At 55.6% G+C, this 20,789-nt stretch overlaps 1 protein-coding gene across 1 annotated transcript in view; it reads right to left on the bottom strand.

Annotated features, from left to right (window-relative positions):
* Positions 1-14,928, bottom strand: part of PGS1 (phosphatidylglycerophosphate synthase 1) — a 44,133-nt gene extending 29,205 nt beyond the window's left edge. Inside the window, exons 1-2 of the mRNA XM_055313745.1 lie at positions 14,824-14,928; positions 8,181-8,644 (exon numbers count right to left, since the gene is read on the bottom strand). Coding sequence (XP_055169720.1) covers positions 8,181-8,644; positions 14,824-14,928 — 569 coding nt within the window. The remainder of the gene's footprint in view (positions 1-8,180; positions 8,645-14,823) is intronic.
* Between the last annotated feature and the right edge of the window lie 5,861 nt (positions 14,929-20,789).

The following is a 20,789-nucleotide window of genomic DNA, read 5'->3' as shown; positions in this document are numbered from 1 at the left end:
ACACAGCTGCACCCCCAGGCTGGCAGAGACAGCAGCCACCGAGGTCCTGCTGGTGGAACCACAGGTCTGCTCCCCGCCGCTGGCACCCCCATGGGGACGAGGAGAGGCAACACACCCAGAGCCCCACACGAGCCCGACCCTAATCTCAATTCCAGCAGCCGGCCAATCTGCTGCGCCGTGTGCCCTTCTACTGCAGCTCCAAGAGGAGCTCTGGAGAAGGGCGCTTGAACACCCCACGGCCTGAAGGGCCACAGATTCCAGGAAGATGACCTCATTCACTTGCCTCATAATAAAGGGTGAATCTTCCCAGGGCCCGCAAACGTCCCTACGCAGATGCCAGATGGCCCACAGCTGTGCTTCCCAGAAAGACCACTGGTGGGTCCCAGCCAACTCACGCCAAGAAAACTTAAGTCAACGAGTGGAAGGTAACGGCTCTCTGGATCCTGGGAAGTCAGGGAGTGGCCTGGGGCCCCACAATGCAGAGGGAGCTGGCTCAGAGAGGGGGTGACCCCAGCCTGCTGACGTTCTCTGGCTTCCAGGTGATGAGCAGCAGCTTGCAAATGAAAGGCCTAGACATGTAAACGAGGGAGTGCTGCCCCATTTCCCCCAAACCATGGGCCTCACTCCTGCTGTGCTCAAAGCTCACTTCCAGGAGGAGAGGGAAGGATCCTTCAGGAAGGCCAGTGGAAAACCACAACACAATGGGAAAGTCTGCACAACACTCTATCAATTTGAAGCCCCAGAGGGGGCCTAAAGTCTAATATTCATTAATTAAACATGGTCTATTTGAGGTGGAAAACCCCACAGCACCACCACACCAACGGATCTCCAAGGCTCGCGGCACTCATCCTCTCTCAGACTGTATGGAAAAGAACCAGGGCGCCCGCACACCCCCCCTACCTGGGGCCACGCTGTCAGTCCACACATCCCGCCCAGGGGCCAGCAGCCTCCAAGCGGCTCCCCAGAAGGAGGCTGCAGAGACATGTCCTCGACACACAGCATCCCAGGGAGGGCACATGTGGACTCGGGCCGCGCCCCCAGGCATCGGGTGAGCACTGTCCTGTCCTGCGGGGGCACAAGGGAAGAGCAGTCCAGCCCCAGCCCCCCCAAACCTGGCAGCCTCGCGGGCTTACAAACCTGAAGTCATCTAAGAACAACATTAAGAGAAAATGCCACCATTAATTAAAGGTGGACATGTGCAGGACGTGTGCTTCGAGTGACCGGCGAGGGGAGCTGGTGGTGTTGAGCGGGGTGTGCAGGGGAGCCCACTCCAGGCAAGGGAGGGCTGAGCAGATGGAAGACGTGGGCACTGGCAAACACCATGAGCGGGAAAGCCCGGGAGGGTCTCCACAGCCAGGCCAGAGGACAGACACACAGGGACACGGACGGATGGACCCGCGCGCCCACACAAACACGGTCCACCGTCAGCCCCGTCCTGCCCCGGGGAGGCACCGGGCAGGCTCAGGCGGGCCAGGCTCCGGGCCCCGGGCTGCCTTGGGCAGGACTCGTCCCTGCCAGGCAGCTCTCCCTGGGAATGTTCCATCAAGGCCTCCATCCAAGATTTGTTGAGGGCTTTTTTATGTTGGCTTCCTGTTTAATCTGTGTACTGACAGGTTTATTTTTGCTAGAGAGGAGGAGCTGAAAGCCAATTCAGAGCAGGAGTCGTGCAGGGGGAGACCCAACCCTGGACTGGCAATTTTATGCACCCAAAGAGGAAGGCACTCTGAGGAGCAAAGCATTTTATGAAGCCTCCCCCCCCCCCGCCCCGGTGACAGCACGGGCGTTGGGAAAATCATATCTGGACAGGTGACACTCAAAATCTAACTGAAGTGCTTCAGCCAGGACAGAAGTAGCCAAGCCCAAGTCTGCTTAGGGGCTCATTTTTTTCTTTCGCCTCAGCCAAAAGCCCATGGGGGGTTAGTTCCCGCTTTCCACAGCCTAACTCTTGGGAATCTTCCCAGAAAAGGTTGCTCCTGGTGCTAGCAGCACCCCCAGCGCACAATAACCCCAGTCTCTGGGGGCGACCACCTGCACAGGCAAGTCCCCTCACCCCAGGGAGGCTTACTAAGAAACCACATATCCCAGGTCAGGAACTGAAGCCCCGAGAGATCTGAGGAGCTGTGGTTACTTTACCAAAAAAGCAGAGCCAGATCACACACACCATTCAGAGAACTCAACCAGCACACACACCGGTTTCCACACCTAGACCTGGACTCCCCTGAATCATCTTTCTAAGACCATCTAGCTCCCATTTCTAGTTACAAAGAAGAGGAAGTGGTGGGGGTAGGGGACCAGATAATAGCGTCGGCGGACTCACAAATATCATGGTTGGAGAACAGGGGCCAGGGCAAGCCCCTAGGGACGCTCCAGCGAGGGTGGAAGAGGCAGCAACAGCAAACAAAGCCAACAGATCTCTGGCCAACAGCCCTAATGGGGAAACGAACTAGCAGGCTCCATGAAGGGCAGGCTCCAGCCACCCACGGGACACCTGACTGTGGGGACGGGTTCAGCCATGGGATTTAAGGCTTCTCATGGAATCTGGGGAGCAGGCTGGGTCTAAGTGAAGACCCCTGACCTCAGGCCCTTTCTCCACCCATGGAGAGACCTGTGTGGGCAGAGTGAGGGTAAGGCTTCAGGGCGGCTCTAGGAGGGCACAGGGAACAAGAAGGGAGGAGGGTACGGAGGGGTGGGACGCGTCTCCGACCATCTCTACAAGAGAAATCCACATCTGAACTGCCTTGACTAAGGATGCTCTTGTCCGTTGAGCCCCTGGATGTTGGGGTCGGGGGGCACTAAGTAAAGACAGCGGAAGCCTGCCTGTCCCCAGGACAGTCTGAAGTGGGACAGGCAGCCCAGACCTCCCGCCAGGCATGAGAAGGCAGTGGGATTTAGTTCAGAATAACCAGCCATTCGGAAACAGAGCAGAAGAGCCGCTGAGACACAACCAAACAGCTATTGCCACAGGAAGCCTCAGGGGAAAGAGAAGACATTTCTCCTTTTTGCAGGGAGACTGGAGTTTTCCATTTCACCAAACATCTTGAAGCTGCATGTGCTCCATGGAAAAATACTGGCACACCTTGCGTTTTTTCTTTGTCTGGATGTGCAACAATGTGCCTGGAGGTCCAACCAAGTTCCCACGTGGCCAGCGGTAAGGTGCCAATAAAGAAAGAATTACACCCAGGTCTACACTTTACCTTCACGCATCCCCTCCACGGCCTCTTTGCCTCAGAGGACACAGGCCTGCCCCCCAGGGCACAGAGCCTCACCCACCACCAGTGGGAAAAGTAAGCTGGCCAACCTCTTGGGGTCTTTTTAAAAGAGGGGCTCTGGGGCTCTGAACAAAGAACACAGTGATACGGGAAGACCATCTTCCTACACGAAGCACAGATCCTCGGCAGACGGTACAGGAGTTCCACCCTCCATCCCGTACCGTACACGGGGCATGTGCCAAGTGGCCCCCACTCTGAGCTCCATCATGTTCTGAATCCATGAGCCCTCTGGAACTGTACGATAAGATTCGTGGTACAAGCTCTGTGGCTTGGATCCCATCCAAATCTGTACAAAATGATGAAGAAAGAAATTCTTAAAAGAAACTAAGTTCTGTGGATTGCAATATTTTCAGAAACTACTTTTGGAGAAAACCCCCCCTCCTCCCCTCAATCATGCACATTTAAACGTCAGAAAGTGAGCTGAGGAGAAAAGAGCAACAGTCATAGCACTTCCTAGAAGAACTCAACAGACTACGTGAAGGCACCATACTTCCTGCGTCCCCAGCAGCAGGCGGCCCTTCCTGACTAACGCAACACCCGAGTCCAAGAAAGGGAAGTGAGTGTGAATTCCCGTAGGTTACAAAAGACCAACGGCCGGCTGAACTCCCACAAGAAGTCCAGCACGGGAGGCCAGGCTGCCAGCATCTGACTACATGCTGACCAGATGACTGTCCTCTTGACTTGCCCAAAAGGAAGTCCATCACATCCAGGGGCCAGAAGGCTAACTGTAACCCACAATGCACCTCGGCGGGGGGGGGGGGGGGGCAGAGTAGAAGGCACAGCAAAGGGCCTGCCGAGAACCCATCACATGTTCTACTAATGCAAAGGCTTTGACCAGCCGGACTTCCCAGCAGTCTTGAAAAGAACTCGTTTACATGAATCAGATCACATGTTTACAAGTGGATTATCTATCAGAATACTTTAATCCCGGGCTCGCAGCTATCTCTCTAGGAGCGCCCAACTGCCTGACCCAGCCTTAATTCGTCACCAGCTGCAACGTGTTCAGGGGATGCTCATGCTAATATGAACTCAGTAAAGCTACAATTTCAAAATCTGTCAGCTGTAAATCTTATTCCAATCCCCTGTGAAATCAGACTTGAATTATTTGGGGAAATTATGCTTTGATTCTAAATATCCCCCTCCCACCCATTGTACTACTATAAATAAACCAAGAGATGGCTCTACTAAACTCTTAATGAGTAATGAACATCACAAAGTTCACAGAAAAAAGGTAATTTCTGGAAATCTGGTGGTCCCTCAGAGTGGAAACTACTAACAAGCTAAACCGGAGCATGCTGACCTGCCACTACGTCAGATGTCTAACTGAAAGAACGGTCTTCTGGTTATCTGTCTCCCTCAGAACTCAGGGAAGTTAGGAACCTCCTCACCACCTCTCACCCTCACCCTCACCTCACCCTCACCCACACACACACAGACCTTGAAGAGAAAATGGGAGTTGAGTCTCAAAAATGAAGCCCTTTCTGCACATACAGCTCAGGCTGAAAATCATTTGTTTGGGTTTTTTAGAGAAGGAGGCCACAAAGAAAATATTTCCTTGTATGGCAGGCAAGCTCAAGATTAGGAACTAGCGCCCTCCTGACACGTTTCCCCCTCAGTCCCATCTACTCCAAATGAGTCATTTGGAGTCTGAGGACTCCAACCCACTACTGCAAGGCACTGTTTCCCCGCCGCCTCCAGTTCCCAGCTCCAGACCCATCAGTCGGCTGGACACTGGACACCTCTGCTCTGACACACCTGGATACAACTTAAGGCACCCAAACTCACCTTATCATCACCCCCCACACCCGGTCCTCTTTCTTACCCCCCATTTTGGTGAAGCGTGCCTCCATCCGTGCAGTCAACCAAGTCTCCCTACACACACACACACACACACACACACAACACACACACACACCCAGAGCTGACTCTAATCCCTTCCACTCCGCACCACCTCAGGCCTAGACCACCACCATCAAAGGAAACTGGACAGGCAATCTCAGAGCTTGCCTCCCTGGGTCTCAGCCCGGAAGACGAGCTTGCTCTGGCTCCCCCCTTTTCCCCCATCCCTACTCAGCACCCCCAGTCAGCTCCTGGAAACCTGTGGCACCTCAGAACTGCCACCTCTGCGGCTACAATCATCAGCCCACACCACTCATCACTCTCCCCTGAACACCAGCTCCCCCTTCTTTATCCAGCCTAATCCTATACTCCAAGACTACAGCTCTGAGATCACCCCTACCAAGACGCTTTCCGTGACCTCCTGCTGGGCCTCGTAGATGCTGCCATGACCTTCTACTTTACCTTACTATTACTGTCAGCTTATGGGTCTGAGCATCCTGAAGATGAGGCTAGGTCTTTATCTTTGCTTCCTTGGTACCTAGCACACAGCCCAGGAGTGCTTGCTACATGCATGCTGAATTAAGTGAATGAGCCTAGCAGTCCACAGTAATAACAAGCGAAATGCCTGCTCAAGAGAAAAACAAGAGTATTTCTAGATCACTAACTGGAAGTAACTTTAAGTAGCGTTCTCTGTCACTACAACTAACAAGGAGACCACTGCAATGAAAGAGCCCGCTCTCCACTCCTGTTAGCCACGATGGTTCACCAGGCACTCCAACAGTTGAGTCAGACTGGCAAGCTAAAAATCTGAAAAAGTCTAAGCTCATGACTACACAGAACTCTTATCAATGAATCAACGATCAGAGTTACAAGAAACCACACCATTCGGGGAATGAGGAGTTTCGAGGTACAACTAATGGGGGAGAAACGAAAGTCAGCAACCACTAGAGGATGAGTGGCCATACAGCCCAGAGAAACCCCAAACACCAAGGCCACAGAGTCAGGAAAACCTGCAAACGGAGTAAGGCCAAGAGGAAAAAGAAAAGAAAGTAAAGAAGCTCAGAAGCTACGGTGTTGTAACAACACTGGTCAAAGCGCTCATCCTCAGTCCTAGCAGAACATTCTAAGGACTTATAAAACACTAATTTCTTTTTTTTTAATTTTTATTTTATTTATGATAGTCACAGAGAGAGAGAGAGAGAGAGAGAGAGGCAGAGACACAGGCAGAGGGAGAAGCAGGCTCCATGCACCGGGAGCCCGATGTGGGATTCAATCCCGGGTCTCCAGGATCGCGCCCTGGGCCAAAGGCAGGCGCCAAACCGCTGCGCCACCCAGGGATCCCGACTAATTTCTTTAAAACACAAAACCTGTGTTTCTTTCAGTGAGTTTCTGATTTAATTGCTGACCCAGAGGTACAACTCTCTCTTTCTCGCGCTCTCTCTCTCGGCTTCTTCAAAAAGAAATATGGTGCCACACCGACTGCACCCGTTTCCAAAAAGGACTTGGGGAAAGAAGTCGGTCTAGACCCCCCCCCACCCCCCACCCCCGCTCCCCGAAAAGACACTCAAATGTCTTTTTCAAAAGAAGGTGTGGAGATTGCCCCAACGCCCCCTTAGTAGTCCATTCCAACAGTAACCAACAATGAACCATAAAGTGTTGTGTTTTTTTTTTTTGTATTGTCTAAACACGTGTCTGGTTTAAACAGGAAAATGTCCTCCATATAGTTTTTAACCGGGGAGACGACAAAATGCCTTGAACGCCTCGTCTTCCAGGAGGGAACATTTCTTGAAACCTTAAACCAAACTTCCCAGAGGTCTGATGCCAAGACGTAGAAGTCATCTGATTTCACCACCCGCTGCAACGGCCCGGGTCTTGGCTAAGCACCAACTCCAGAAAATGCAGAGGCCGCCTCCTCCAGGCCCCGCCCCCGCCGGGCTGCGCTGTCGGTGCAACCCCAAGCCATCCTGACCATTCAGCAGGCTTCTGAACGCCTCCGGACTGATGCGATCACCTAAAAGCCAACCTACAAGCCACCCTGAACGAACCGGACTCGGATTTCTGCTGAACATCATCCACTACAACCCAGGACGAAGCACGTTCCTTCCCAGAAGCAGATCCGTGCGCGAAAGCCACGATGTCCCATCTCACTCAAGCAAGCACAGATCAAAACCTAAGCTAGGGGATCCCTGGGTGGCGCAGCTGTTTGGCGCCTGCCTTTGGCCCAGGGCGCGATCCTGGAGACCCGGGATAGAATCCCACGTCGGGCTCCCGGTGCATGGAGCCTGCTTCTCCCTCTGCTGCCTCTCTGTCTCTGTGACTATCATAAATTAAAATAAAAATAAAAAAAAAGATGAAGATCGAATCAAAGCGTTTTAAAAAAAAAAAAAACCTAAGCTAACGCAACCTCTTCTAAAGGATGCGCATCTAAGATCTGCGTGTGTGTGTGTGTGTGTGTGTGTTTTTTATCTTTTCAGGAGTCAAGTGTTTAAGGCTTGAGTCTGATAAGAAAACCATTTGCACACAAGAAATCTTTTTTTTTTTCCTTCTTTCCCTTTTCCTTTTTTCCTGTAACATCAGCAACAACAGCAGGCCTCTTGGGTCAGCATGCTCTTGGCAAATGTTGACTTTGAAAGACCACTGCCTGGACAAACGGCTTCAAAGCCGCCTCCGCCACTTACACAAGTCACTTCAGTGCTTTTCCAGTACGCGGGCCCTTTGAAGAGTGTGAAGAGGGTTCCGAGTGGTTCCTCTCCCCACCCCCGCCCCCGCCCCCACCCCCCGCCGCCCGCCCCGCCCCGCCCCGGCCCGGCCCGAGAGCCCCGGACTCGGGGTTGCTTCACAGCCCTCTCGGGCAGGGAGTGCGAAGCGCTGCACGCGCCCGATGCGGGCCGGGCTCATCCTCCCCGCAGCCAGGGCCGCGCGAGCAAAAGACCCCCCCAACGCCCGCCGCCAGGGGCCCCGGGGCGCCCGCCCCGCCCCCACCCCCCGCGTGAGCGCTCTCCCCGCGCGCAGGGGAGGAAGGGCCGCGCCCCCGCTCCCGCCCCCGCCCCGGCCGGCCCGGCCTCCTCTCACCTCCTGCGCCGGCGGTCCCGGTTCCTGCCCAGGCGGTCGGACAGGCGCCCCAGGAGCGCGGCCAGGCCGGGGCGGCCAGGCAGCAGCCCCAGCAGCCGCCTCCAGAGCACCGGCCCCGCTGCCGCCGCCGCCGCCATGGAGACTCGGCGCTTCCGCTTCCGCTTCCGGCGCGCAAGAACTTTATTGACAGCGGCGCTCGCGGACACGGACAGGTGTGCGGGAGACGCGCGGGGCGCAGGCGCAGCGGGCTGAGCCCCGCCCCCGCCCTCGGCCACGCCCACTGCCCCGCCCCCATCGTCTCGGCCACGCCCCCCAGCGCCTCGCTGTGCTGGCCTCGCGCCGCCCGGGTGCTCCCGGCGCCCAAGCTCCCGGGCAGGTGCACGGGGCCCGAGCGGAGCCCGCGGGGCTGCGAGCCCGGAGCGCCTCCCGCAGCTGGACTCCGGGAGGAAGGCGGTGCACGGGCCCTGAGAGGCGGAGAGCTGGGAGAGAGAGGGCTCTGATCCGAAACGTGGGTTGCTCCGCGGACCCACACGGAGCGGTGGGCGATCCGGTGGGCGATCGGCACATCCTACCTGATTGTCCCAGGAGGGGGTTGTGAGGGTTCGAGGGTGTGGACACCCTGGATGCAGAGTATTCCGCGTTGCGTGCCCACCCAGGTAACCCCAGGAAGTCAGTTACATGCTCCCTGCAAAAGTGTTCATCACAGCATCCTTGGCGATATCAGCAATGTGGAAGCAATGGACGGGGGGGGGGGGGGGGGGGGGGGGTTGGTGAAATAAATAATGGTGCATCACTTTTTTTTTGGGGGGAGACCCCCATAAGATACCCATTCTTACCCATAAAGGATTACCTCCCAGAAGGACGTTTAAAGACATGAAGTGTAAAATCCAAATTTCCTACCGAGTAGCATAGAGCTTATCTCAAAGGGAAAATGAAAAACTGGAGGGAGTATTGTGTAAAGACAGAATGAATACACCAAATGTAAATACGCCAAAATGCTAACGTTGGTTATTCGGCGCTATCCAAGAATTCCCAAGTTGTTTACAGGCAACGGGCATTTCAGATTGTTTTAATTTTTCCTTCACGATTAAATAGCTTTACAAACACAAGGTGGAATTTGATTCAACCCTTCCTGGGTTAGAAGTGGTGAATCATCAAATTTCCTAATTTCCAGTAACTAGAATGAGACCATCCATTGCGTATTTCCAGTTTTGCACAGCGCCTGGGACACCGGGTGGTTGCAGAGTCAAGTTGTTGAATGCCTTCACCATGATGCTCCGTGGCCGCCACAGGAGCATCCTACCCATCCTGAAAAGAGCTAACAGCTTCTTTTCATAGGCTGTGCTTTGTCGGGTGAGGTATTAATTGAGACAAACAACCACAGTATCGTCCCATTGGAAATTTCCGATCTAAAATAAATTGTACTAACACACAGTGATATTACAGCATGGTAAGTTAAACTCATAAGTATTTACATTACGTGTAAACAGCAGGCAATGACCCAGGCACTTCTGAAGCCACACACTCCATGGCTGCTTTGAAACTACAACCAGAATGAGGCAACCACGGCTTTATCCTAGGACACACACATTTAGAAGTTGCAAAATTTTTTTAAATAATGGTTTTCAGAAATTGAGCAATCTTCCTAATGGTTACATTTACACGATGACAACATAAACACTTTCTACCAGGAGATCTCTCTCTCTCTCTCTCTTTTAAAGATTTTATTTATTAAAAAATATATTTTTTATTTATTCATGAGAGACACAGAGAGAGAGAGACAGAGACACAGGCAGAGGGAGAAGCAGGCTCCATGCAAGAAGCCCCATATGGGACTCGATCCCAGGACTCCAGGATCACTCCCTGGGGCAAAGGCAGGCGCTTAACCACTGAGCCACCCAGGCGTCCCCCATCTACCAGGAGATCTCATCTGAGCTGATTCGTGAGAACAAGTAGAGGAGATGACATTCTCAGGTGACACAGGTGGCCCAGAGAGTAGGTGTGGGAGTGCTCCAAGCTGCTTGGAGGGCCAGTGGTCTAGGGACTGCTGCTGGGCCCTCCACCCACACCTTGATGACCTTTGGAGCAGGTCATCGGCTGAGACCCCTAGTGGCTGGAAAGCCCATCCGCTGAGGCCCCCTTCACCCTCCTGCCCTCAACCACTGCCTTCTGGTTAATCTCACTGGCTCCTTCCTGAACAGGAGGTGCCAGGGTTAGAATGGCAGAGTTGATGGGACGGATGACAGATATCAGGTCTTCCCAAAAGGAAAAGGAAACGCATTCATTGGAAGGAGAGTTGACGTCAGGGAGTGGTGGGCTGCTGCCCCTGATAGCAAAGCCGCTCTCCGGGGCAGGAAACACCAGGAAATCCTGAGCCAAGGGCCTGGGCCTCACTGTCTGTGATTCACACCCGAACCGAAAATCATGTCAATGCCCGCACGGAAGGCCTGTCTTCCCTGAGCTTACTTTGTGTGCAAGGGTCTCTCTCAGCCCCGGGGCTGTTAGCAAATTCAAGGAGGGGGAGGCAGGCCGGCCCATCTTCTCCCTCCAGCAATGGCCCTCCCTCTCCTTCTGAGGAGCCCACTTTGGTTCCTGAATAAGTGGCTTATGTACCAGGACAGGATGAAGCCAGCCTTGGGGCCCCCGCCTGCCTTTGCCTCCATTCCTCTACTTGGTCACTACCCAGCCTCACCACCTGGCCTTTTCTCGATCCCCCCTCCCCCAAATACACACACACACACACACACACACACACACACACGTGCAGCCACCTGAGGATCTTTGCTTAGTTGTTCCATTGGCTCACAGCATATCCCCCAGCTCCTCTCGTCCTTCTGAGCACCATGCTTCCCCTAGAAACACGTCCCGGCCCCATTTATCCTGCCTATCACATACTGTGATCTAATCTTTTTTTTTAAATTTATTTATGATAGTCACACAGAGAGAGAGAGAGAGAGAGAGAGAGAGAGGCAGAGACATAGGCAGAGGGAGAAGCAGGATCCATGCCCCGGGAGCCTGACGTGGGATTTGATCCCTGGTCTCCAGGATCGCGCCCTGGACCAAAGGCAAGCACTAAACCGCTGCGCCACCCAGAGATCCCACTCTGATCTAATCTTATTTACTGGTTTATTGTTTTGTGTGTGTGTGTGTTTACTGAAGTACAGTTGACACACAATGTTACATTCATGTCAGGTGTACAACACAGTGATTCAGCCTCTCCCCACAAGTGAGCTACCACCCGGCACCATACCACACTATTACAATACCATCCGCTCTGCGCCCCGTGATTCCTTCCACCCCCAGGACTAACCTCTCTCATAGCTGGAAGCCTGGACCTCCCATTCCCCTTCACCCTTGTTGCCCATCTCCCCACTCCCTGTTCCCCATGCCCCAGAATAGGAGCCCACAGCACCCTGTGTGCTCTGAGCACCCTAAGCAGGACGCCCCGCCAACAGAAGCTGGCTCTGCTCACTCCGGTTTAATGAAGGCCCATGTGGCTGCAGGAGGAGAGCTCAGGAGCTTCCTGGCTGTGAGTCTATGCTTTTCCACCGACGGTGGTGGGAGAAACAGTGACTTGCCCTCCTGGGAACTTATTGACCTACTGCCACAGATCAGTTTGCTAACCTGGCTGCCCAGGCCTACCTTTGGGGGCTGGTTTACCTGAGCCTGCCATCTGTCTTCAGGCCACCAGCACTTTTCCTGCCTTCATTTTCCCTGAGATACATTCTCCTGACTTAGCTGTTACTCTGATCTTTCCTCGTTCTCGATGCCCTTTCCTTCCAAACTAAGACCTAACCCCAACCCTCCCTGGCATAAGGCAGGTGCTGTTCCCCCAGAGCAGGGGCTGGCAAACATTTCCTTTAAGGGATCCACTAGTAAACACTTTGGAAGCCAGGTGGCCTCGGTGACAACTACCCAATCTGGTACAAAAGCAGCCACAATCAATGCCAATGAGCACAGCTGTATTTCCAATGAAATTTTATTTACAAACCGTCTGTCAGCCTGTGTGCCATGATTTGCCAACAAAAGACATTCAGATGATACCTTTTCCCATGGCCATAGCCGGGTACCAGGCAGGAGCCCTGCCAGGCCTCCGTGGCCCGTCTTCTTGCACCAGGGACCTGAGGGGGCTGGGGCTGCGGGGAGGCCCAGAGAAGCTGAAGGTTGTGGAAAACAAATTTGCCAAACTCTGAAGCTCAAAACAGCCACCTCTGGGGTAGGGGTGGGGAGCTGGTCAAGGTTCTCGGATTTATCATTTAAACTCCTCAGTGTCGAAAATCTTGTCATCTGCAAAACAAAACACCTATTGCTCAATGGTGCTCCATGCCTCCCTGCCGCGAAGAGGCCAGGATAATCTGGCAATCCACCAACAAGAAGCCAGGGCCCAAATTTCTGGAAATGCCTCCTGGGCAGAGCATGCTGGTTTGTTTCTCTGTCGCTGGTGAGGGATAAATGTAGCTCTCAGTTTCAGGGGAATCTCAGCCTCTTGTGGCCTGGCAGGCAGCCAGCGCCACCCCAGCGAGGAGCTGCATGCCTCCTCCTGATGCAGCAGTCCTGCGAGGCGGGAAACACTGAGGCCCATGGCCAGTTCTGTCCCAGGGAATCCCGGGCTCCCAGGGTCCGGCCTGGGAGAGCTGCTGGGGGCTCCCTGGAGGAAGCCCACCCTGCCATTGCCGTGCCTGCCCCCAGGGAGAATTGAAACAAGAGGTTAAGTGTGCCCCGGGCCTTGTATGCAAAGCCCTCTCGGGATAGGTCTTGCTTGATGAGATGAGGCCAAATCAGACCAGGCCCAAGCAGGTGGGACTCCCAGGACGGGGTGTGATTTATTTCCAGTGTTTGGAATTTAGGAAAGAGACTCAAAGTAAATCCCCTGACGTCAATCACCCTTTTTGCCCTTTAGCCTAGAGGGAGGAGGTGGGCAGACAGAGGCCAGGTGAGGTTGCTGCCTCCATGCCTGGGGCTCCTGGGAGGGAGGGGAGGCCAGTCCTGGGGGTGGCCCTGTGCTGAGCTGGAGAGCCCTCGTCCCACGTAAATGGCCAGTGGAGACCCTCCGGGATGTAGTCCCAATGACGCCAGGTCATCCAGTTTTTCCAAAGAAAGTCCCAAATTCAGACGTGAACGTGAAATTTCTGATTTGAAAAAAAAATTATTTTTTTAATTCCATGCAATCCAACCATTGCACCTGTAGGTCGTCTTCAGCGTATACTTCACCACTTCCCACGTGTCTATTGGTCTATTTAAAAAGGTCCCAGGCGCCCTGGGAAGACAAGTAGATCACAGTTCATCTGTTTGTACCTGTTGATTGTACTGCCTCTTCATAAAATGCATTTTAAGTTTCAAAGTTCCAAAAATCAGAGAACGTACCTGACCTATTTCTCAGGGGTTGAAGGGAGTGCGATATTCTCACCTTGTCAGCTTGTAGCTGCTTCAGGTGGAGCCTGGAAGCAGGGAGCTAAGGCCTTTAGTAGGTGGGAGAGAGGGGCAGGAGGGAGCAGAGAAGATGCTCGGCGGCAGAGCGCGAACACCCTGGCACTGGTGGTGTGCTGGTCCCAGGCTCTGCTTGCTCCTGGCACCTACAAGCTGGGAAACTTTGGAAGGTCAGGTGACCCCCTCCAGACCTCAGCTTCCCATCAGCCTGCGTGTGTCACATCCTCAGGGATTCCCCTCAGCCATCCCCCCAATAGATTCTGTCTCCCCGTAATATGCTCACACAGAGACACACACCCCCCAAGACTTTTCCTTTATAGTACTTAGTGCAGTCAAAATTAATCAATCATGACATCAATTGTGGGAGAATCTTGTCCTTCTGGAAAGAATCTGAGCTTCGTGGGGACCCAAACCGATACATTCTAGGTACCCTGCTCAATTTCTGACACGTAGTAGGTTCTCGATCATTATCTCTTAAAGGAATGAATGTATGAATGAATGAGTGTGTGGTTTTGTAAAATAAGTCTTGCAAGAGCGAGAAGTGACCCGGGGTAGGTTCACCAGCTCCAGAAATCTGGACTGCCACTAGCATTTTGTTTGCAAATGTAGGGGGCTTATGGAATTCTGGGGAGGAGACAGTACATGTCTGAGCTACACACTGTGAGGCCAGATGAGTGCAGCATGAACAGAGAAGTGGGAAGGCAGGACATGGGAGACCCACCTCCATGTCAAGCTTAGGACCTCACCTCTGTCCCTGATAGAGACCCCACCTCCTACTCCCTCTCACTCCTTTTTTTTTTTTTTTTTTTTTTTTTTTTTGCTTCTCACACCTTCTTATACACCCCCCCCTCGCCACTGTGGCTGGTTCCAGATCTTGGGAGCCAGAGAGAGGGTGTAGGTTTCCCCTTTGAACTTGCCCAAGAATTGGTGCCTGACAAAGTGCATGCCAGTGTGTGCTTCACAATGTAGAGGAGCCAAGGACCTTCCCAATGGTGTCACACCCCCGAATGGGGCATTCAGGAGGTCCCCATGGAGATCTCACCACTGCAGGAAGCTTACTGTAGGCTGTGGGGGGAGGGGGTCAGTGCAGATGCTACACACACACACACACACACACACACACACACAGGAAGGTGAGCAACAACACCTGACCCAAGAATCCTATGGGTCAGGGGCTCCCAGCTGCCTGGCTCCAGGGACCAGCCATCTGGTTTACCGTAGGCAAGCTCTTGCACCCAGCTGTCCTCCAGCAGCCCTCCAGCAGCCCTCCGGTATCCGGGGCCCAGGGCAACAGCTCCGGGGAGCCAGCCTCACTCCTCATCCCCCTTGCCAGGCTCTCCTTCTCCTGGGCACTGCCACTTTAGCTCTGGGCGCTGGGCCAGGCCTCACTTGCATTGCAGCCTAGATAGATGGTTCACCACGGCCTCTTCCCAGAACTGCCCGCTGCCCTGGTGTCTGTTCCTGAGTGCGGGCGCGGGCACAGCAGCTGCTTCAGGGCGAATGGAGACTATTCCCATCCCAGTCCCGGACAGAGCAGGGTTTGTTGGTTTGGGGTCAGGAGAGACAGTTGGCTGGAAGCTAACTGCCCCATTCTCTACCCCCAACCCAGAACTTGGAACAGATGTGGATTCCTCGTTGAGCAGTGGGAAGAAACTTCCCTCCCCCCAAGATGAGCCCCACACACTTCACACCCTCTGAGCCCTCCTAAAGTCTCCCCCACTCCCCCACCGCCCTCCCACCGCCCCTCTGTGGGTGGAAGAATGGGCCCCTGAGGGCAGGGGTTGGAGCTCTGGCCCAGCCCAAGCCCCAGAGGGAAGAAAGAATCTGAAAAGGCAGGGTGGGTGAGTGGGTGGGTGGGTTGGTGAAGTGTTTTCCTTCCCCTCCCTCGGCACTTTTTCTGGGAAATGCCAGAGGCCAGCTGGGCCTGGAATGTCAGGCTTGAAAGAACTCCTCCACTGCTCCAGACTTCAGAGCCACAAACCTTTTCATTAGCTCCAAGGCCCCTCCCAGCAGGAGCAAATGCCACAAGCCATTGTCCTGGCTTCCCTGGCCCACCTTTGGGGATTGTCAAAAGCAGCGGGGAGAGATCAGGGTCCACCTGTGGTGAGATCCCTCCCACCTTTCCCCCAGCCCTGGTAGGTCTTGTCCATCACAGCCCTGCGGCCAGCAAGGCCTCCCACACACGGAGGGGGCCTCCTCGGGGAGGGAATAAGATGGATAGCCCAGTGAAGCCAGGCCCCGGAGGAGCCACACTGGGGCAGCAGGGGACTCAGCTTCCAAGAGGTCTGCTGAGACACAGGCCCCCTGCATCCTCTTCAAATTAGCTGAAAAAAAATGGAAGGGGGGTGCGGGGCAAGAGAGGAGAGGCCTCACTGCCTCCTAGCACTAGACTAAAAGCTGCAGAGGGAAGGAACCAGATTCTTTCTCCCACCACCGTATCCCCAGGCCTGGTCAACCAACCGGCAAGTAGTAGGAGCTCAATCAACGTGGAATAAGAAAGACAAAACCACGGGCCAGGCAAACCTAGGCTGCCTTCTTGTGCCATAGGAAGCCCACCAGTCTTAAAGACAGAGAGAGGCCGAGGGCCTGGTATTGAGCAACTCTGTGGTCTGAGGCCAGTCTCCTAACCCATCTGGGTGCAAATGAGGCCTCTGAACAATGGCAACCTTACAGCCCGCCCCCAGGCTGGCCAGGAGACAAGAAGAGCATCTATGTGAGTTTGGGACCTTGTGTTCACCAGGCCAGGCCATAGCTTCCCATGACCACCCCACAGGCGCCAGGGTTCCCATCTAGGAGGTTTGGGGAAGAGCTCATCATCTGTCACTCAGCATGAGTAAGTGGAGCCCCACAGGCAGCTGAAACCACTGTGTACTTCCCCTCTCTCATGAATGAATCTGTATTATCTTTATGACCAAGCACCTTTGCCTGGAAATGGGATCTGACTTCATAGAAATTCTGCAGAGGGAGAGATTAGAAGGCTGGAGTCTCCTAAATCCCATAGCCAGGAAGATAGCGGGTGGGGCAGAGGGGCCAGACCCAGATGGGCTTTTCTCCCCAGAGCCCCCAGCAGGCGGGGAGGGTGAGAGCGGCAACGCCCTAGGTCTGCTTGGCTTTGGGCATCTCTCTTGCCTGGAAGAGGGGCCCCCCGGGGTGTGCCCTGTATTGGCCCAGTGCCTCCTTTCCCACTTTTCCAGTAAAGTTGAGTCCTAGCTCCATCTATCTCCGGATTATGCACCAAAAGCATATGGGGCTTCCACACCCTCTATTCCATCTACAGATGCCCCCGGGGTCCTGCAGGCAGAAACGAAAATCTACTCTAGAAATAAGCAGTCAGTGGGATCTAAAAATAATGGAAAACAGAAGTCAAAACAATCTCTTATTTAAAGATTCATTGAGCGGCACCTGGGTGGCTCAGTCGGTTAAGGGACGGACTCTTGGTTTTGGTTCAGGTCATGATCTCATGGGCTCCATGCTCAGCAGGGAGTCTGCTTGAGACTCTCCCTCTTGCTCTGCCTCTCTCCACTCCAAATAATAAATAAACAAATCTGTAAAAAAAAAAAAAAAAATCATTGAGCACTTTCTACGTACCAGTTTTGAAAAAAAAAAAAAAAAAAAAAAGCAAACACAGTCTGTTTCCTCAAGGTTCTCACCAGACAGGTAGTCAGGACATGTTGGTCAACGTGGAAAGTGCTCCCCTAGAAGTTTAGACCGAGCCTCTGCCAAGTCTTAAAGGACAAGTAGAAACCAGCCAAGGTGTGGAAGGCAGTTGCACCCGGAAGGAAGTGAACATGCAAAGACCCAGGCCTGGGGAATGTTCTGGAGACGGCCTGGGGTCAGTGGGGTGGTGGCCACCGATGAGGCTGTGAGGAACACAGAGCCTCCGACACACGCTCGCTGAGAAGTTTGGATCAATCCAAAGGCACTGGAAACCTGGAGATACTCGAAAGCCAAAGGGAAACTTGGTAGTTGGCCGAACTGCTTGAAGACAAGCAGCTCCGTGGAATGCATCTTACGTAGGAGGTACCTGTGCTCCAACCCAGAAAGCCGTTCCTGGCCACACCCAGGCCCTTGTGGCCCGGGCTGCGATGCCTCCTCTCTCCAGACACCTCGGTGCTTTCAAAAGTATTGTAGCCAACGTGCACCGAGCATCGAGTGTGTTCAAGGTGCATTAGCTCATTTAGTCCTTACAACAACCAGATGGGCTAGGTACTATTATTATCAGCCCATTTTACAAATAAGGAAACTGAGGCACAGCCGGGGCAGCAAGCTGCCCGAAATCCTACAGCTACTGGCTGGTGGAGCCTAGACAGCAGTTCAGTCTCCAGTCAGTGGGCGAGGAAGCCCCAGCCCTGCCCCCGCAAGCCTGGCTTTCTCCAGCCCAGACAGCCCCTTTCAGGGCGGCGAGCACTCGGGCTGATGCTGCCCCACCCCACCCCCCCACCGCCGCCCCGCTACTCTGGGGCACACTCCCGGCAGACAGGCAGACATACCACCTTTGCTGCAGGTCCTCTGCAGCCCCAGGCTCATTTGGGGACCATGCGATTGTCTCCCAGGTAGGAGTTTGCCGACTAGGAATTTGCCAGAGTTCCAAGGCTGTTCCTCCTCCTCATCTCCTCCCACCTTTAACACCCACACCCCCCCCCCAAGCCAGCTCCCACAGTGTCCTAGGGTCGTCATCAGGATCACCCCCTTCCTCCAGCCGCTCCTCACGAGGGGTGGGGGGGGGGGGGGCTTGACTCTCGCCTCGCCTGTCTCCCTGCAGGATTCACCCAGCACTTCTGTCTTCCCAGCACTTCGCTCGGTGCCTGGCAAAAGCAGGCGCTCAATGAAGGTTTGTGGACTGGATGAATGAACCTGACTTGTGTCAGAGCATTATAATTTACAAAGCACTTTCTCATCCATTAACCCGAGGGCTGTTCCCTGTGAGTCTTCCTTGTCCTTCAGAGGCTCAGCACAGAAGTGTACGGTCATGGTACAGCCTCCTCGTGTCCTTTTCCTGGCCGACGGAGAGAACCAACTCCTGACTCGAGAGGAGGAGGATCCATTTCATTAGCCCACAAGCATCTTGAGGGCAAAGATCTGGTCTTATTCATGGTGAGATTTCAACACCCAGCCTAATGCCTGGCACGCAGAGCCCAGTATTTGTGAAACGTGTTGAATAAATCCATTTCCCCCTCTGCGGAAGCAACTAGAAATGAAGACCTCCTCCTTACTACCGTCTCCTAGGAGAAGCTGAGGAAGAACGAGTCGGAATCAGTCCCATTTCTAGCATGCTTGGATGTGCAGAAGCCCTTCGTGCTCTGTGACCTCAGCTCTCCCATGGGAAGAGGCTACTGTTATTATTTTACACATGGCAAACGGGATCCCAGAGAGGCCGGGTGTCCTGCCCAAATCTCACGTAGTCCCGGCATCCATGAGGGAGAGAGGTGACAGCACAATTAGGGGCCAAGGCAGTCAAGTGCCTGTCCACTTGCGAGCCAGGCCTGTATGGGCTGGACTCCCAGGATGCCTGCTGTCCGAGTCTCTCCTCTCCTCTCCTCCCCTCCCCTCCCCTCCCCTCCCCTCCCCTCCCCTCCCCTCCCCTCCCCTCCTCCTCCTCTCCTCTCCTCTCCTCTCCTTCCGCTCATTGTCTTCAGTAGGGTGACATTTGGGAAGAGGGCATGCCCCAAATCCCACAGCCCTGGGTCCCGAAGCGTGACGACTTAAGTGGAATTTAAACGGGTCCTCAGGTGTCTGCCTGTCCGGGGGCAGATTGCAAAACTTCCCAACAGCCTTCATAACAGCTGGTCCTGGTGAGCCCAAGGCGCTCACATCCGAGCCAGCGTGCCCAAGAGCAAATCCATCATTCATCACACACACACACACCTCCTCACCCCCCCCCAGGGGTGGGGGACACAGACCAGACCCCGACCCTCGGAGGTGGGGGAGGCTGGACGTGTTCTTGGTGGTGCAGGCCCATCTGGAAGTGGGCTGAACTCCTGCAAAGGGTTTCCTGGAACTCCTCCGCCGCTGGTCTTTAGTGCCCAGGTCTAATTCCAACCGCGATGAGAACGGTCCTGGGTCCCGCGGGAAGGTCCCCCGCCCCCGCCGCGACCCCGGCCCGCCCCCACTCCCACCACCCACCCGCGTTTCCATTCCGGGGCTTGGGGAGGAGCAGCTGGGAGCTCCGCTCGGGCTACGAGACCCCGGGGCGCCCTCTAGCGGACGCGGGGCGCGGGGTGGGGCCCTCGCTCGCCCCGGGGGGCCGGTCCCGCGGGGGAGAGCACCTGGCCGGACGCGCCCCGCGCCCCGCGCCCCGCGCCCGCGCCCCGCGGGAGCCTGGACACGCAGAGGTGCGAGCGCGGGCCTTGGTCCGCTTCTGGCTTCCCGGCGGCGCGGGGCGGCCTCGCGTCCGCGTCGGCGGAGAACCTGGCGGCGGGCCGAGCGGCTGGGGCCGGACCGCTGCCACGCAGGCTGCGTCCCCTCCAAGGCTGGGACGCCCGCTCCGCCGCGGGGACGCGACCCGGCTCCCGGCTCCCGGCTCCCGGCTCCCGGCTCCGGCTCCCGGCTCCGGCCCCCGGGTCCCCGCCCGGCTCCGGGGTGTCCCCGCTTCCCCCCGGGGCGGCGATCGGGGCCTCGGGCAGCCCGAGTGGGGGCGGCGGGGGGGTGTGGGGTGTCCCCGCGAGGTCTGCGAGGAAGGGAAGGGGAGCCGGGAGCCTCTCCCGCCCGGCCTCCTGGAACTGCCCGCGCGCTCCCGGAGCCGGGCCCCCGCCCCTGCCAGAAAGCGGCCTTCTTAGAAGGGAGGGGGAAAGTGTGAATGAGAAGTTGGGGGCGGAGCGCGGGGGGAGGGGCCGCTGCCAGGAACGCGCCGCCGGGGCTGGCGCCGCGCCCGCCGGCCGCCGGGGCCGCCTCGCGCCGCGCTTTGTCTGCGCGCGCGTCCCGGCCGGTGCCGGCCCCGGCCCCGCTCGCGGCCCGCCCTCGGCCGCCCGCGGCCCCTCCCTCGCCCTCCGCGCAGCCTTTCCTCGCTGCGAGTAGTGACTAAACATTACAAGAAGGCCGGCCGCGCAGTTCCAGGAATCGGGGGGGCGGGGCGCGGCGGCCGCGTATATACCCGCGCGCGCGGCCTCGGCGGCGGCTCCGACTGCGCTCCCGCCGCCCCCCCGCCGCCGAGGCCGCCGCCGCCGCCGCCGCCGCCGCCGCTCC

This window comes from Nyctereutes procyonoides, unplaced genomic scaffold, assembly GCF_905146905.1.
Source record: "Nyctereutes procyonoides isolate TBG_1078 unplaced genomic scaffold, NYPRO_anot_genome, whole genome shotgun sequence".
NCBI lineage: Eukaryota > Metazoa > Chordata > Mammalia > Carnivora > Canidae > Nyctereutes > Nyctereutes procyonoides.
The sequence above is the reverse complement of the archived record's forward strand: the minus strand, read 5'-3'. Positions and strand labels throughout refer to the sequence as shown.